The sequence below is a fragment of the Tachypleus tridentatus genome, chromosome 5, assembly GCF_004210375.1.
Source record: "Tachypleus tridentatus isolate NWPU-2018 chromosome 5, ASM421037v1, whole genome shotgun sequence".
Taxonomy (NCBI): Eukaryota; Metazoa; Arthropoda; class Merostomata; order Xiphosura; family Limulidae; genus Tachypleus; species Tachypleus tridentatus.
The window spans coordinates 27,164,805-27,184,189 of record NC_134829.1 but is presented as its reverse complement, the minus strand read 5'-3'; the positions used below and the strand labels follow the sequence as shown (position 1 = coordinate 27,184,189).

General features: G+C 35.7%; 1 protein-coding gene across 1 annotated transcript; it reads left to right on the top strand.

Annotated features, from left to right (window-relative positions):
- Window positions 1–12,378, top strand: LOC143250791 (glucose-fructose oxidoreductase domain-containing protein 1). The gene is made up of 2 exons (XM_076501785.1): window positions 1–1,386; window positions 9,934–12,378. Coding segments are annotated over exons 1-2 (1,215 nt in total). The 5' UTR covers window positions 1–172; the 3' UTR covers window positions 9,935–12,378.
- Window positions 12,379–19,385: the final 7,007 nt, after the last annotated feature.

Sequence of the window (19,385 nt, the reverse complement as noted above, 5' to 3'; positions counted from 1 at the left end):
GATGGCACTTTGAAACGAAGATGGTGGGTAGTATCAGTAAGAATGTTGTTTTACTTTCACTCTTGGAATTAAAATTGCGATATGATTCTTTCTCGTGTATTAAATCAAAATAGATCGTAACATAAGTGTATGTCGATTATCGTATGAGAAGTACAAATGTAATTCATCAGTCATGTTGCCAGGGGTTGGCATTTTTGGGACTGGAAAAATTGTTTATGTATTGGTTCCTTGCTTTCGTACGCGTGGGTTCAGGGTTGAAGCGATATGGGGTCGTACACAAGAGGATGCTGAGAAAGTGGCCAAACAGTTAGCCATACCTTTTTCTACAAATAAAGTAGATGAAGTATTGTTGCGTAAAGATGTGGATTTAGTGTGTATTGTATGTTCTCCTCATCTTCATTCGCAAATTACAGTGAAAGCACTAGGAATTGGTAAACATGTTTTATGTGATAAGCCTGCTGGGTTAAGTCAAAATGAAGTGTTGAAGATGGTTAGAGCTGCCCAGTATTATCCATCACTTATATCTGTTTTATGTCATAGCCTCAGGTTTTTGCCAGTATTCATTCAAATGAAAAAGGCTATAGATGAAGGGTATATTGGTGAAATTACTGTATGTGATATTCGTGTTCAGTGTGGTAGCCTATTACGTAAACAGTATGACTGGATGTGCGAGGAAGTAATGGGTGGAGGCATTTTGACAAACGTAGGAAGCCACATAATAGATATTATATGTTACTTAACAAGCAAAAGAGCTGTGAAAGTTCATGGGATGATCCGCACATATACCAAAACTACTGAACACATCCATGGAATTCGACAGATAAGTAGTGATGACTTCTGCACATTCCAAATGGAACTAGAAGGAGGATCATGCTCCACTGTAACTTTGAACAACCATCTTCCAGGCCAGTTTAACCAGGAAGTTCTTGTATGTGGCACAAAGGGACATGTTGCTGTTAGAGGAGGAGATCTGTATGGTCAGAAAAAAGACTCCATCAAGGAAGATGTTCTTTTTCTTGATGTTGAAGACCTCAAGTATTCACCAAAGTGCATGAAAGGTGTTTCATCATCATCATTATTAGCAGAAACCCCAGATGGACTTAACACAAATAATATGAGTTTAATTTTGCCAAAGCTGTACTTGAAAGGGTTTGTTAAAATAGTAAGTGCATTGAGAGAAGCTTTTATATCAGTTGAAGACAAGCAGTGTTGGGTGAAAGAACCTGTTGCAATGGCAGCAACATTTGAAGATGGCCAGTACATTCAAGCAGTTATTGATGCTCTCAGAAAATCATCTAAAAACAAAGAATGGGTGAAAGTTGAAATGCTTACAGAAGAAATACCAGATTCATATCTTCCTCTCTGTGAAAGACAAACACCATTCTAGTATGTCTGCCTGTGTTTTATTTTTAGTATTTTACTATATTTATTTGTACAGTATAATTAAAAGCTCTGAATTTTTTATTTTTTAATTTGGTAACTGTATGAAATTTTGAGGAAATCTGAAATTTCATAAAAGTTTTAATAATTCAGGTGATGCTGTAATTTCAGTTATGTAGTCAAAACTTGAGTGTTTAAAAATTTAGGGTTTGAATATTCATTTGTGCTTTTAAAAAAATCTAATGCTATAAATAAGTGTTGGAGGCTAGTTCTCTTTTGAGACATTATAAATATCACTTAATAGTGATTTTTTCATGTGTTAGAATGTATTTACTTATCCTAATATGTTTCTCTTGTGCAGTAAAATTGTTTGAATCTTTTAAAAATACATTGATTTTTTTTTTTAGATTCACAGCAATTTAATTGGTAAAGTTAGAAAAGCTAATGTTTAACACAATTTATTTGAATAAACAGCATGTGGCCATTTGATTTTATTTTAGGTTGTAGTTGCACATCCACTCTTAGGGAAAGTAGAAGTCACTCTTTAGGCTGTGAAGAATAAAGCTACAGTTAACCTCATTTTAACACAATGAATTCATGTTCAAGACTAAATATTTAAGTTAACAACTGAGAACAAGGGAGGAATTGAATTTTAGTACGATATAAGTTTTATCAATTGTTTCATTTTATAACAAAAGCATTATAGATATAAGAATAAAAAAAAATGTTGGAAAGCAACTTAGCCTCACAGTATCACCAGTTAGCCATTAGTTGAGCTGATGCACATTTTAATGTCTGAAATTTCTTATCAATAAACTGCAGCAATTTAATCTTGAAAGATCTGAAGATACAGCTTAAAGGTAGAAACTAAAGAAATTCATCAAGCAAATAATTTCACTAGTAGTGGAAATTCATGTTTATATATTTATAGTTTGTGTCACAATGAGTGTATGTCAGAATTCTTGTTGTAGAAAATGTAACTTGAAAATTTGATAGAATATAAATGTATACACTTTTCTAGTGAAAATGCACTGTTAAAAGGTGTGTTAACAATGAAGTTTTAAAAAAAGTATGCATATGTTTGAAATATGGTGACGTAGAGTTAAAAATGCAAGTTTTGGTACATGATTGAAAACCCTGATGAAGATGCAATGACAAAATGTTGGTTGAAAGTAAACATTTTTCAATATTATATGGAGGGTAAATATTATTTTTCTTTCTAACTTTATTGCCAAAATATTGTAACTAATCACTTTTTCTTATATCAACTTGGACAGTAAAGCAAAGAAAGGTTTTCAGGCAAATGTGCTTAATCACATCTTGTATATAGGGATAGTTTCATCTTGTGCATTGCAATTATAACATTAATAAGGATAGCTTTGAAAACTGTAAGTTTGATTAATTTGCTGAAAACAGAGAATTTTTGAGTAATTTTAGATGTATGTAATTTTAAACTCAAGAGTATTATCCAGTAATATGTTACTTGCATGTACAACATTGAATGCTCAGTTGTGATAATTTTTTTAACATTAAACAAGTGGTTAATACAAAAATTTAGTTTCACCATTAACTAAACATTTCACACTATTACTTAGAACAGTACTGGTTAATGAACTTGTTTATTAAATTATTTTGTGGGATAAATTAATTATAAAGTTGACAGGGTTTTTCTTTTAAAATACTTAAACCAGGTGTTGATGGTTCATCACCATAAATGAAGGGGCTTACTGTGATATATATTCATAATTACAGAAACAGGTGTGTATGACAATAGATAATTCAAAATTATAACAGTTTGATATACATTTTAATAGTTTTCAGTACAACTTCCATTAGATACAATATTAAACAGCTGGTATAACAAATACCTGATGAAACTTAATTTGGTGTCACAGGAGAAAAAATGATTATCTCAAAAATTACTTGAGAAAACATATCCATACTCATTAGCTGAAATTGTTTATATGTTCTGAAGTAGTTTCTTAATGTGACAGTTGAGGTATTTTTAGAACGGACAGAAAGTCATAAACATGCTGCTACCTTTCTACTTGAATTTGAATATTAGAAATGTAGAATCACCTTCTATTAGGACAGAGAAATGAGCAAACTGGTTCATAACACTGTGTAACCAAATGTTTTATACTTCTAAACAGTTAACCTTATTATACTAAAGTGGAATTTGTACACACCTATAAACATGTTATCAAAACCTAATCCAATCCAAACTTGTGTGTAGCTGATTCAAAGCAATAACAATTGAGTTACATAGATATCTTCCCCTGAAAAATCTTTTAAAATATCCTTTAAGTATAGAATTTGAATGTAATTAGTAAAACACCTCAAATGAATTGAAATATAACACTCAGCTTTCTTTAGGTCTGATTCTTATACAGTTAAAAAACGAAATCTTAAGACTTTTTCATCACTCCAAAACATTTCTGAGAATATCTTAAAGTTTGTATCAGTCCCTTATTAATGTGCTTTAAAATTTTTGGTTATTTCTATACAGGAATTTTCTTTTGTTTATAGTTAATTATTCTTGTATGTTAATTTTCTTTGCAACTAACCCAGCCATCCACATGGAGAATATGCCTTTCTCCTATTCCATCAACACTTAAAAACTTAATGAAGAACTATTGAATACATCTTATTGCTTATATAAACTAATACAAACTCTTCAGATTCTAATATTTTTTTGTTAAATAACTCAGTGTTTTTCTCAGTCTGTCAATTAGATCATGATTTCTCTAATTCATGAATTTTATAAACTGCTTTTAATATACTGGTCAGCAATTTGACCATAATACATAATGTTGATAGATTATGTGTGTGATAATAACATTTAATTATTTTAATTTTTGAAACAATGCATTAACTCTTCTCACATAAATAGCTCTTCTCATTCATTGCTGCTTTCTATATGCAAAAAAATTATTTACACATGCCACAAACCTTCAATCTCCTCTGTGTTAGAATTAACTAATTCCATTGCATTTCTCATGCAAATCATCATGTGTCAACCTTCCACCAGTAAGAATATGACATACTTTCATGACACATGTGGCTCCTTCTACTGAACCACCACTTTTCATTTGGCAGTGGTAATGTCCAGATGCGTTTTCTTTCGGACTCTGCATGAATCATGATTGTAATAGTTTAATTGCCAAAGTGGGGTTTCTTCATTATTATTTTTTCTTTACATTAAAGAATTTTTTTTAATTTAACCTAATTTCCAAATAGTTATTTTTTCTCATTCTCACATATCTTACTTCAAAAACCTTGGTTTGATTTACTTACTTCTACAATGAAGTTTGAGGTTCATTCTCTAATTTCAGGTACTATACCTTCAGCACTATTGTCAGAGGCTATGGGTGGGGTAGTCCCTACTGTTGGATTTTTCTGCTGTTATCCATCTTGAGATTGATCTTTATATGGGTAAACTACTAACTTTCCTGAACAAGTCAAAACCTGTTTAAACAAATGAAAACTTTATAGCCTTTTTGCACCACTGGATTTTGCCATATTTTCACCCTACCCTTTCTGCAGGATCAGCTGGGCCTAATACAGCATTTTTCTACACAATATCTCATGTTGTTTTGTTTTTCTATGATTTCTTATTATCTCTATGTCAGCTCTCTTATCATCTTCATCTCTTGCTTTACACACATAGTTTGACTGTAGCTGGGATTTTCTGGGTTGCAATACAACCTAGTCCTGGGTATTTTTGCCAAATTTTTTTGGTGATATATTGTTTGAGCTGTATCAGAGGTATTTGTCGTCCAATTTTTCCACCTCCTTTATCCTTGGTACCTTTTTCCTTCCCCATGACATGAGATCCTGCCATCAGCCTGTATCAGACCAAGGCAGTACAAGATTTTCTGTCTCTACCTTCATCCTTCTCCAGGCTATGTATTATCTTCAAACCAAACAAGTGACTTGCAACCTGTACTAGGTTTGCCCTGCTTTATTTTAATTTACAATCTGCCCCATTTTATTTTGGAATAATTTCTCACTCTTAGAGGGTTTTTTATTGATGACAGAGAATGTCATGAATGCTTATTTTTATACATCAATATTTTGTCACTTGTGACTCTCTCTTCAGTTTATTTTCCACAGAGAGTTTCCTGCACTGTTCATTGGACTTGCTTTGGTCCTGTAATTGTTATAGAGCATTCAGAACATTCATTCCTCACTAACATGCTCTTGGGTTTAGCTTTCCTCTTTCTTTTTTTGACTGGCTGCTGTTCACTCATTCCAACCAGAAGTCCACCTGTTACTCTTATCAGCTGCTCCTGGAGGCAGCTGTAATGGGCTGTTAATCAAGTTGGAGAAGTCTAACCATGACATATCCAGTAACTTGTCCATTTGGATGGGTTTTCTTTTGTTGTTTTTTTACACAAATATCAGTTGACTCAACTCTTTTTCTCTTTGACTTCATTCAAAGGATTTTCAATTCAGTTGCAGCTTGCAAAGCTCTGTTACTTTTGGTGATGTGATCTTTTATGGTAGCCTTAATCCTTTAGGTCAGGCTTATATGTGGGCTTTTCATGACGAATAGAATTTTGCAGAGATCCTTTGTTGGCTCTTCGTACCTTTCCTCCTCCCTTGTCATCAGTCGACATTAATGGTTATATATGACCTACATGTCATTGGTGTCCCACTTTCTTCTCCTCAACTGCTTTTCCACATTTCATGGATGAATCTCTTTGGAGATGAAGCATGTGGGTTGATCACCTGGAAGATTTGGGGTTTTTGGTCTGTGGTCAAGAGGTCTTATCTTGTCAATGTCTTGGAGCTTCTTGCTATAAGTCATCTTTTTGTTCATTTTCACCATTTGGCCTGAAATTGTCTGATAATTATGCATTCCAACTTTTTTTATTGGTTGCTTATCTCAATCACAAGGGTGGCATCTGTTTTGCATCTCCCTGTATTTGTATGTCGGATCTTTTTTGGCCCACGTGCTCAGTATTACTATCATTGAATGGCCTGTTCCTGATACTTTCATTCTTACCATGGATTGGATTCTAGTCTAGACAACATTTATCTGATGGAGTGGTCTCTTGATCATTTTATTTTCTAGTGGCTTTGACTTCAGTGGGACTCTGCTCACAATGAGTCTTTTGCTATATCCCTTAACCACAAAGTGCATTAATTTTGGTCTCTGGTTCCTTGTCTTCTTGCTCTAGCTATCAGTGTTTTCAGCCAGGATTGGACCTACACATTTGTCTATTCATTCATTTTCCTCCTCCTTTGGGTGATTTCATTCATCCTTCAAACTATATATTTAGTTCTTCTGCTAGCTCTTTCCTGGCTATCTTAGCTGTGGTTTCTGCATCTTTTCAAGTTCCAACTTCTTCCTCCATTATCTTTTCTTGTGTCTTCATCCCTTCTTCCCCACTTTTAATCACAGATGATTCATTCTTATCATCTTATCCTTCAGTCTCATGTCTGGTTTTCCTCTAGACATTAGGAAGGTGATCTGGTTTCTCCAACAGTTAGCCTCTTTTCTTGCTTATTTCATTCACACTTATTATATGGAAGTTTCTCAATGCAAATGGAATTTTTCTGTTGGTTTTTGGATCCACGATTTGTCTCTAATCAGTCCAGTGTTGTTCTTCATGCTGATATTCTCTCTTAACCTTTGGATGAGGGGTCTTCTGTCTTCTTGGTCTTGGAGTTTGGGTGGTCCTGTCCCACACCTTTTATTTTTTCCAATGCTGCAAATATTTTTTTCTCCTATACTTTATCTGTAGATGTGTTCCTTCTGGATTTCTAATCCTCTACAGTAGAGTGCCCTTCTAGATAGGGGTTTTTAATGTGGTCCTGCACTGCCTCCCTTTGCCAATGTTTGAACCACTGTCTTAGTGCTCCTTGTCTTATCTTTCCTTCCTTCTTCTATTCACCTGTAGATTTTGGTGGTCTGTTTGTGTGCCATTAATGTTTCACATATTTTTTATCTTTCTACATATCCTTTTCTTTCTCTTGATCATTTTTTTCTCACACTTAGCAGCTTGTGAGGATAACTCCTCTGTTTAACAACTCTTCTTTCCTTATGTTTTACACTTTTATCCTCGTCCTAATCTGAATAGTCTTCTGTGTTCTATACATCACCATTCTTTGTTATATATTGCCTGCATGGCTTCCTTCTATGATGTACATTCTTGCCTCTTTCTTCCTTGGCAACCATCCTCTGTTCTTGTCCTTTCTCCATCCTCCTTCACCAGTTAGGTTTTTTCCTCCTGTTTAGAATGTCTTCTCACCCAATTTGACACTTTACCTTTTTATTAGCATTTCATTTTCATCATTCATTGGAGAAATGTTTTTAGTGAAGCATATGGACTATCCATGATATGTTTGTCTCTCACTAGTTGCATCAGATTGTTGTCTTCTTCCTCTTGTGGTTATTGTCTTCTGCCTATACCCATTCTAGAATATTAAAATTCAATGCAACTTTGACTGGGGACTATTTTTTATTATTTTTCTTTTTCAGGAGTTCTTTTCTCTTTTATTAGTGTTCCTTATTTGGATCCTGTTCTATGGCAAGTGGTGCCTGACCAGCTGTTCTTTAACTGCTCAGATTCACATTGTCAAGCTATGTCAACTTGCATATTATAATTTCATAACCATGCAACACACACTGCAGAGATGGGGTGTTTCACAAGATTGTTTGTACTTTATCCTTGTGATAGAATTGCTTCATAAGTTTGCCTGTACCAGACTACTTATCCACAGACTACATGGATAAAGCAGAAGGGGATATCTATCCACTCCTTGTAAATTTTTATGGTCTGCTTTTACTTATAGGGTTTCGTGGTCACCCATTGCACTGTCTCAGGTGTTGTCATTCTTCTGAACTCTATCAAATTTTACCCCCATTTCTTCTAGTGGAGTTTCAGAGTCTTTATCACTTTCTGGTTCCAAGCTGCTGCAGTGGTGAACCATAAAGGCATCCTCTTGAATAGGTTAATAAAATAAAAACAAAATAAAGAAATGATTAGATTATAAAATCATTCAGTAAGGCAGTGATGTTTTGATGGTGTAGATGTGATATCCTCCAATATGAAACATAAAAAAACAAATGGGAGTAAGACATCAAAAATTGCAGTTCACCCCTTTGATAGGATCCCTTATCCTACACCCACGAGGATGTCAGTTCCAAGTTGCTGGATTTTGGATTCATAGTAGAACCAATCAACAAAAGTGTTCACTCATGTATTACAGATATCTATATTCTTCCATCATTTATACTCCATCAGTGTTGTGGGATATGGTGGAGGTAATTGTGAATTGTTGTAGTTATTTCCTACTGCTATCCTTCAGTTTTCTTGTTCTGAGGATGTTAATGCACTTGAGGTAGCTTTGATCAATTTTACTTTTGAAGAAGATGATTTTATCTTATTTGGATATCTTTTCAATATCAGATATTGGGTTCCTGGATTGATCTAACAAATTATCATATTCACGTGCATCCTATTCATAACTAGAGGGAATACGATATTCCCTCCAGTATCATGACCTTGAGATGCTCTCATCTTTTGCCAAAAAACATCTTATAATAGTACGTTGCACCCTTATTGATTTGCATGAGAGAAGCATTTGAATCAGTCAATTCTAATGGAAGGGAGACAAAAAATTTTGGCCAACATAAAAACATTTTTGTATATAAAAGGGCAGCACTTAATGAGAATAGCTATTTATGTGAAAAGAGGTTCAGTACCTACCAGAAATATATTTACATAGGAGGAAAATTATAACACTTATTATGCTCTTTTAATGAAATATCATTTTTGCTTACAAACTTCTCTGCTACAGCTGTTATGAGTTTCATGCTCTAATTCAATCAAACTATACACATGCAATAAATTCAGTTTTATTTTACTTAAAATAACTTTGTCCTTATTGTAATAGCAATTTTGGTTGTAATTTTTAAGTATTTTATTAAGACTGACAAATGATACAAGTACACCATAGTCTTATTGTTAAACTGTGTTTTTGTTATCCTTTAGTGTGTCTTTGTTGACGTTCATTATTTTACTAAATGTCAGAGGAATTCTAATACATTAACTTCAAGTTTTCTTTGAAATTGCATTTCTTCATACATCTATCCACAGATAAATGACAGTTTTCTTAACTATGATGTGGCATACTACACTGTATATAGTACCTTTTCTATATTTTCATAAAAGTTAGACACCAATTCTTTCCTTTTGGAAAAAATGTAAAAGTACTTTATGGCTTTTGTGGTTAATTGTTTTATTCATAAAGTTTCTCCTCTGCCAACTTTTAAACATAGTCCATCTGAGTTAACTGTTTATTTCATTTCTGGTGAAGTCATTAGTGGTAATTTGTTAAAGATAATTAGTATAAGCTTTGTAAATTTAGATTTAGACTCATTGTTTAAGTTCTTTCTCTCTTAGAATTGCTAGTTTTTACAATAGTTTGCTTGATGATAAAATGTTAACTTAGATTTTGTTTTCAAGGAATTGCAGAATAGTCTAGATATGTGGATATGAAAGACTACAGTTTGACTCATGACTGGTATTTGTTTTTCAGGAATTATGAGGAACCTCAGTGGATCAGATGGTCTGCTGTCATCATACACACTGTTTTAATATGTTAAGAGCTTTGGTTTTATTTTGTTTTTTCCCTAATTGTACAATGTATTTGTGCTGTAATATACATTTGAATGTCTCAGAATGAAATATGATAGGTTTATTATTTTAAGTCATAATGGAATTTGAGAATCTGTATAGAACCACAATAATATTATTTTAAAATATTTAAGTGTGAAGAAAACCCAATTAGAACCATGTGTGAATGCTCAGAAAGTAAAATGAAATAAAAAGTTTTAAGGCAGTGACAGTCAAAGTACCAGAAAGTTTGTTATACAGTGATACATCTAAAATGAAAGTGCCATGATGAAATATCTTTGATTATATTGAAGTTTAACCAATTTTACTTTTTGTTGTTTTTGTTTTGCCAACATTATGGTCTTTGTCCTTGAGCAATTTTTTTTAAACTCTAATTTTGTGTGCTACTAGGCAGCTGGCTTGCCATTTACAGTGCACTCTAGTTTGTCTTCCTTTCACATGTGAAGAGTACGGCATGTATGTGCAGGATGTATTTTTGTGAAAATTATTGATTTATAAAAGGTTGTATAGTCACTAAATATGTGTAAAAGTGTACACTTCAATGTAAATATAAAGATTTGTTGGTACTGAAAAAGAAATATTTTTACTTTTCTTTTTGTCATTAAAGACATCTGTCCATAAGTTATGTGCACCTTTTTTTTCTCAAAATAAGCTGCAGTTAAACTTTGGAAAACAAAATAAAGTGTATGTTGCTAGTTTAAGATGTTGCTACTCTGATGAATTGAGAAGGAGGAAGGTATGAAAATCTTGTCATGTTATAAAGAAACTCTGAGTATCCTTTTGATATACCAAGCACTCTCTTTGATTGTCCCATGATAGGTATTGCATAGTTTATGGGGTTACTTAGAATGAAAAAAAGCTTTGTGGAAAAAGTAAAACTTATTTGCTACTTGGGGTGTGAACTGTGGTTAAGATGGGATTCATTGTCGTATGTTAGGGGCATTCACAGTATCATAAAAATACCAAAATTAGCCATCTTTCTATGAAATCGAATATTTTTATGAGGTTATGTTTAATATTTTTAGATTCTGCTGTACATAAAAAGTTCACTACAGTAATATAACAGTCATAGGGTTATTTATAATTAATGTGTTGGGCATTTTTTTATTGCCTTACATTTTGAGCTTTGTGATTGCTAAGCACCTTGAAGGAAAGAAAAAAAAATCATCATGTATACTGCAAGACCTTTTACATTTTCTCAATTTTTACTTAATGTTCATATTTTGTATGAACATATAACTTGTATGTTTTTGGTTGAGTGGTACAGTTTGTTGAATTAGTTTTCATGTCTGCTTTAAGTTCTTAAAGGAGACAGAAAAAGAGAGCTGAAAACCTACAATCTTCTATGCCAAATACCAACTTGTTACTATACCTTTAACTTCATATTTACTGCCATAATAAATGTTACTTTTGTCATTTAAAAATTAATTTCACAGATATTGTTATATACTTTAATTTTATACAAATAAATGATTAAGTCATTTAAAAGCCTTCAATAAAATATTTTGCCCATGAAAGAACTTCAGTTGTTATTTTATAATAGGTTAATATAAAGTATTTAGGTATGATTGGATTGCATTAAAATAATGTTTTAAATTTTCAGTTTCACATATAGTTAATTATAATGAATTGGAATATATATAAAAATATTAAAGCTGAGAAAGAATTTCAATCCTCATGTATTTGAATAATTAATTGGCACAACTGATAAATATCCTTAATGATTCTACTAAAGAATTTGTAATTGTTTGTGAAGTAACCTAAGTAGTTATTTTAAGATTAGGTCAAAACTTAAAATGTGAATAGTGTGGTTTTGCATAATGTGTCTGGCTGTAATTATGCACCTCAGTTGTTTTGTGAACTTACTAGTTGTTTAACTATTTTTCTAAGTTTAATAGAGTTAAGTTTATTCTTATACACGTTATATGTGTATGTAAAAATGGTTTTGAAAATTCTAAGTGGTAAAAGAGGTTTTAGTCCTCAATTATACAAAATTTGAAATTGTTTTCAGTGACACAGTTGAGTGTAATTGGCAAGCTATTATTTGCCAAACTAAATTTTTTTTATTTTGCATTTCCTGTGAGTTAATTTTTTATTGTATTCTGTTTCATTTAGCTGGGTGTGGATTTCTATTTTACTACAAACTTGTATCTTTACACTTTTTGTTTGCTATAAACTTGTTACATAAATTTCACCTATTTTTACTGCACCCACATGTATATATTTTCCTTGCACTGAACTATCAGTTACAGTTACCTACTTTAATTTTGTGAGTGTGTGGTTGTGAATTATTTTTGTTAAATTTTATTGTAAAGCTACTTTAATAAAGTGAAAATTGAAAAGACAAGCTGTATCAGTGTATTTTTAAAAATGTTTAGAACCCAATGACTGGGAACATGATTTTTTTACTGGAAGAACAACTTGAGAATGAAGAATTATTTGTTACAACATCAGTTAAAGTTGTTTTTTGTTTGAGTAAATAACAAGTGTAATCAGTAATAGACAGTTAAGAGGCCCTTACAGAGATAGAAAAAAATACCAAACTGTTTAAAATGTTACATTTAGTTTGATAAAACATTGATAATACTTTATACAGTTCATCAATGCATCCAAGCTTACAGAACTTGAACTCTGCTGTCATTTTATTTTGATATATATTAAATTCACTCTAAATATGTTGCATTTGATGTGGTTTTCTGCCAGTTTTATTGTATTGTATGGTATTTTACTTATCTGTTATGTAGATTGTAAAACCTGGAGTAAATGCAAAGGTAACTTTTCTTAACAATAAAATAGCCATATAACTATCAAGAAAAGGAAATTAAATTATTGCCCCGAGTAGTTTATTACTAGTTTTGTATCACTAAAATTTTCTTTCCCTCCAAACATTTGCCTTTGAAACTTCTTTAAAATATTGGATTCTTACATTAGTTTAAAGGATAGTGTTCTGACTGAATACATTGTATTGTAACTGTTACTTTTTGCTCCAAAGACTCCAGAAATATGTGAGCAAACTGTTTTAAATATTTATTTTGTATAGATCATGCAATCAATAGTAATAAATCATCTTATTTGTTTTTCTCTCCCATAGAGAACTATCTCAAAATACACAATAGTGAAACCGATATTAAGTAAAACATACATGATATATACTACTGAATACTTATGAATAAAAACTATACAAATTCTGTTCCAAAAATTAATCATTTGGATTGTACTTTTATATATATTAATATTTTTCATTTGCTTTGTGACAACTATTCTTGAAATGCATTCACAAAACAGATAATTTTTTTGTTTTTAATTTACTGAAGATGAAAAGATTCAAAACATTCAAATTGAAGTAAGGTTTTAAAATAATTTTACTTATTAAATCCAATACAGATAAGATTAGTACAATGTATAGTTTTATTACAGGACAGTATTCAGGTATAAAATAATATAGTAAGTGGTGAATGAGTATTGAAAGACATTACACTTGTAATACCATAGCTGGTTGGAGTTTCTTAGTAAGTGTCTGATGAGGCAGTTCATAATGCAACAGAATACCCCTCGGTGTGGATTCCTGTACGTGGTGAGGGACCTCCCAGGGAAGGTTCTGTTCTGTCTGGTTACCTTCTCTGGGATCTAAATATCCACCCATGTGTTTGCCGTGCGTGGCGACCCGTGAAGGGGAGGAGAGGATCCTGGTGGTTGAGGGGTCCAACCCTAACACACCACTTTGGCCTCGAATTCCTGTAGATGGGCGGCCTTTGGGTGGCCCCCCTTGGGTCAATTGGCTGGTCCACTTGGGCTAGAGTCAACCAAGTACCAGTGTTGGAAGTTCTCAATGGGTGTTGTGGACATTGTGCCTGATGCTGGTGTTTGGGTATAGTGCTCACGAAACCCTGGCGTTGCTGCATTGTCCTTGCATGACTTTGTAGTGCGTCCCCTTGTAGGGCTCCATGGTGGGTGAGGTCAGTGGGTTCCGAAATTTTTCCTTTTCCTATGGATCCTCCAAAAAATTTAAATAAAATTGTAAAAAAACAGTCAATGGGTAAGCGATCACGTCTTGAATACTCAGAACAGCAATCTTCAACATCAGTAACACACACACCTCATTTTCTTATATTACATTCTCTTTCGGAAAATCCTTTAGGGCAAATGCCCCCTTTTTTTTATTCAAAAGGGACTAGAGGGACTTGCTGGCTCTCCAAAGTAAGTAAAGAAACTTCGATCTGGTGACATATTGGTTGAAACATCCACATCCCAACACAGTGAACTCCTCTTGAATTCAAAGGCAATTGGGGATATACCTATTGAGGTTACACCCCATGCTACCTTGAATTCTTCACGAGGAGTTATTGTTGAAAGGGATTTGAAGAACGTTCCCGAGTCAGAGATTCTCGCTGGTCTCTCCACTCAAGGAGTTTCTGCAGTGAGGCGCATCTCCACTCGCAAAGATGGAGTTACACTGCCAACAAATACCCTCGTTTTAACATTTACTTCACCACGTGCACCTGCCACCATCAAGGCAGGTTATCTCATTTGTAGGGTTCGGCCATACATACCAAACCCTCTTCGATGTTTCCAATGTCAGAGATTTGGCCACTCAAAGACATCTTGTCGTGGTTCCCTGACATGTGCTCGTTGTGGAGGCAAGGACCACGATGCCTATGACTGTGACATGAACCCACATTGCGTAAACTGCAATGGTTCTCACCCCTCTTACTTTCGTTCTTGCCCAAAATGGTTGGAGGAAAAAGAGGTGCAGCATTTGAAAACGATACATAACATTAGTTATCCTGAGGCTCGGAAATTGCTGCCCACCACTCCACCTTGGACATATGCTGCTGCACTTCATTCCACAACTGCAGTGGGGATGCAGACAGATCTCTCTGTGCCTCCAAGAGAATCATTTTCAAAACAAATGTAAAGCCTTTTGACCTCCATGGTTAAAAAGGTTGATGAATCAACTTTTACACCCATCTCTGTTCCTCCCATACATTTCAACAAACCTCAAGATCCACATCCTTCAGTTTTAAATACAGGCATTTCTTCTGATACATCTTTTTCTCCCACCCCAAGAGGCAAAACAATTATCCATTCGCATCCTCAGTCACTGGAATCCCCTTCCAATAACAAAGACCTGCCCACTTGACCCAGGGCAGGATCCATGGAGGTTGATAGACCTCCTCCGACTAAGGACAGTAAGGAAAAAAGATGTGGTCGTAAACAGAAGGGTTCTCCAGCCACTTCACCTACCCTTCATTAAAAATGGCCACCTTGATACAATGGAACTGTCGAGGTTTACGTTCTAATCTGGATGATATCAAAACACTGATTGCTTCCTACCATCCTGTTTGTATTTCCTTACAAGAAACATTTCTCAAACCTGCCTATACAGTCACCATTCAACAGTTTTCTCTGTACAGAAATGACAGGCTGTGTGATGGACGAGTACATGGAGGGGTGGCACTATTGGTTGATCAGCATGTGCCCACCCTGTCTTTGTCACTCAACACACCCTTGGAGGCCGTAGCCATCCATGTTTCCTTGGGTCATACCATCACTGTTTGTTCTCTCTACCTGTCCCCTGGAGAGACATATGATCAATCAGACCTTGATGCTCTTGTTGAACAGTTGCCTTCTCCATTTCTAATCCTGGGGGACTTTAATGGACATCATCCCCTCTGGGGAAGTGCTGTTATTGATGGGAGGGGTCGCTTTGTAGAGCGTATGCTCTCTGATCACAATCTTTCTCTTTTCAATACTGGTTCTTCCACTTAGTTTCATGCACCTAGTCAGTCCTTTACCGCTACCGATCTCTCGGTTTGCTCCCCTTCATTATTCTCCCATTTTTCATGGAGGGTTGGCAGTAATCCACTAGGCAGTGATCATTTTCCTATCCTTTTGAGAGAGACTGGCTGTGGTCGATGCCACCCTACCCGCGTACCCTGGTGGAAGCTGGATCAGGCAGACTGGTCCACTTTCACTGCTCTCGCAGAACTTGATCCTGCAATCGTAAATCAGCCATCAATAGACAACTGTGTGGCAGCGGTAACTGGCTGTATTATACAAGCAGTTGCTCAGTGTATTCTTAAAACCTCGACATGTTTTCCACGATATCCTCATCCGTGGTGGAATCCTGCTTGCCACTTATCACAGAAGTCTCAAAACCGGCCTGGGATACTTTTCGTAGATATCCCACACTTTCAAACCGCGTCGCTTTCCAACGGGCACATACTAGGTGGGTAAGACGTTAAAGCCAGAAGGAATCTTGGATTAGGTTCACAACTAGCATATCTTCTACCACCAGTTCCAAGATCATATGGGACAGGATTTGAAAGGTTAATGTGCACTACAATTCTGTCCCCCTCTCGATCTTACTCTCTGATTGTCAGGAGGTAGCTGATGTCCGGAGCATCGCTGATACTCTAGGTGAAAGCTTTTGCCGGGTATCTAGCACTTCTGCTTATTCCTCCACCTTCTTGGCCATCAAGACTCAGACAGAGCGTTCACCTCTTTCCTTTCGAACTGACTGTTTCTTTGACTATAATTGTCCCTTTACACTGGTGGAACTGAAAATGGCCCTTCATCAGTCTGCCAGTACATCTGTTGGACCTGATGATGTTCATTATGACATGCTGCACCATCTATCTCCTGCTTCTCTTGATGTCCTTCTGATTGTCTTTAACCGGATCTGGCAGGAGAATGTTTTTCCTGATGCCTGGTGCCAGGCTATTATTTTACATTTTTCTAAGCCAGGGAAAGATCCCAAGATTCCAATTGTTTTGACAAGCTGTCTCTGTAAGATCTTAGAAAGGATGGTTAATGCTCATCTTCTTTGGTTCCTCGAATCAAACAACCTCCTGTGGCCCACTCAGTGTGGTTTCTGACGACAGCACTCCATCATGGACCACCTAATTCGTCTTAAAACATCAATCAGAGAAGCCTTTCTCAAATGCCAACATCCTGTATCAATATTCTTTGACATTGAGAAGGCTTACGACACAACATGGAGGTATGGCATTTTGCGAGACCTCCATACATATGGGTTACGTGGCCATTTACCCATGTTTATTAAAAATTTTTTAATGGACAGGAGATTCCAAGTTCGTGTGGGTTCGACACTTTCCCGTTCTTTTGTACAGGAACTTGGAGTCCCTCAAGGCAGTGTTTTGAGTGTCACACTTTTCAGTATAAAGATAAATGCCATCACTGAACAACTCCCTCTCACTATTGCGAATGGGCTGTATGTCGACGACTTTCACATCCCATGTCAGTCGTCAAACATGAGATATATTGAGCGGCAACTACAAACTGCCCTCAATCGTGTACTGAAGTGGACTAGGGCGAACGGCTTTAATTTCTCTCTTTCTAAAACCGTACGCATGCACTTTTGCCGCCAACAGGGTATTCACCCTGATCCTGAACTTAATATCGGTGAAGTTTCGTTGCCAGTGGTCCCTGAGACCAAGTTCTTGGGGCTTATCTTTGACTGTAAGCTGACCTTTATACCACACTTAAAGCAGCTTTGGGTCAAATGCACAAGAGCACTGAACATCCTCCGTGACCTCTCTTCTACCAGTTGGGGAGCAGATTGATGTTCAATGTTATAGGTATATCGTGCTCTTATTCGATCAAAACTTGACTATGGATCAATAGTCTATGGCTCTGCCAGACCCTCGGCCTTAAAGATGCTGGACCCCATTCATCACCAAGGACTTCGACTCTGCACTGGGGCTTTCCGTACCTCTCCAGTTCAAAGCTTATACGTCGAATCTCATGAACCTTCTCTGCACCTTCGCCGTTTGCAACTATCTTTACAATATTCTTCGAAACTTCGTTCCTTAACAAAACATCCTACCTGGGGATGTGTTTTCCTTCCTCAGTGGGCCGTACTTTTTCAGAACAGAGGATCTGACATTGCTCCGTTTGGCCTTCGTATCAGAGCGCAATTGGATGAATTGGGTCTGTCCTTGGATAACATTGCAGATTCCACAGGTCAGCCCATCCCACCATGGCTTATTACTGCCCTCAAATGTGACCTTTCTTTCAGTCATCTGAAAAAGGCAGATACTCCACATTGGAGGTACCGTCTTTTATTTAATGAACATCTTTCAAACAATCATTCCATTCCAATTTATACAGATGGTTCCAAATCGGGTAATTCAGTGGGCTCTGCTATGGTTTGCTGCGGTTTGGTAGTTGCGAGCAGAATCCCCTCTACAGCTTCTGTGTTCACTGCTGAACTGTATGCCATATCTCTTGCCCTGGATCATATTGCAGCTGAGCAGTACTCCAACTGCACTATTTATACTGACTCTCTTAGTTCTATATAGGCCCTGGAATCGCTACACGTTGGTTCACACACTGTTCTTGCTGATATTCAAAACTCATTGGCCCATTTCTCATTAACTGCCACTTCTATCCAGTTTTTCTGGATACCAGGCCATGTTGGTATTCGTGGGAACGAGCTTGCAGACACGGCAGCTAAATCTATCTGCTCCGGCACTATCACCATTGTGCCTATTCCGTACATGGACTATGGTCGTGTATTCAAGAGTCGGATCCGTGCCAGCTGGCAGTCCACTTGGAGTGAGCAACGTGACAACAAGCTTTTTCAAATAAAACCCTATATTGGGCTTTGGCCATCTAGCTTCCATAAAGTTCGGAAGGAGGAAGTTGTTCTAACTAGACTACGCATTGGTCACAGTTTTTTAACTCATCGTTTTCTTTTATCTGGAACTGATGCACCAATGTGTAGTTTGTGTAACACTCAAATCACTATCAGTCACATTTTACTTTCTTGCCATCGTTACAATTCTCAACTACGGCAATATTTTAAACATGTTTTTTCCCAGGGTTTATCTGTAACATTGGACAGTGTTATTGGTGATGGTGACACTGTCCACCTTGATAAAGTTTTTGGTTTTTTAATGGCCATTAATTTTTTTAATCTCATTTAAGTGTTGGATATTTATTCATTACACCTTTTTAATTGTGGTTACGTTTTTACAGTTTCATTCTCTCTAGTTTAATTTGACATTGGAAAATGGCCAGAACATTAAATAACTCTACACCAGGACTGGAAAGGCCAACTTCAGGTGACTAATGCTGCTGTTTGAACTATCCGTTTGAACTACTCGTTAGTCGTCCTGGCGAGTTGTTATTACACTTTTGCTGCATGTCATTTAACACTTTTATTACTTTACCTCTAAGTACTGGCCATAATGACACATAACCCGGAACCAGGACTGGAAAGACCAACTTCAGGTGACTGACGGTGGTTCTTGAACTTACCTGTTAGTCTTCCTGGTGGGTTATGATCATTACCATTCTGCTACAGAAGTCCTTTACAAGTTTGCAGAC

Coding starts and splice junctions, on each gene's coding strand:
- LOC143250791 (XM_076501785.1), top strand. CDS start 173: ATGTTGCCAGGGGTTGGCATTTTTGGGACTGGAAAAATTGTTTATGTA.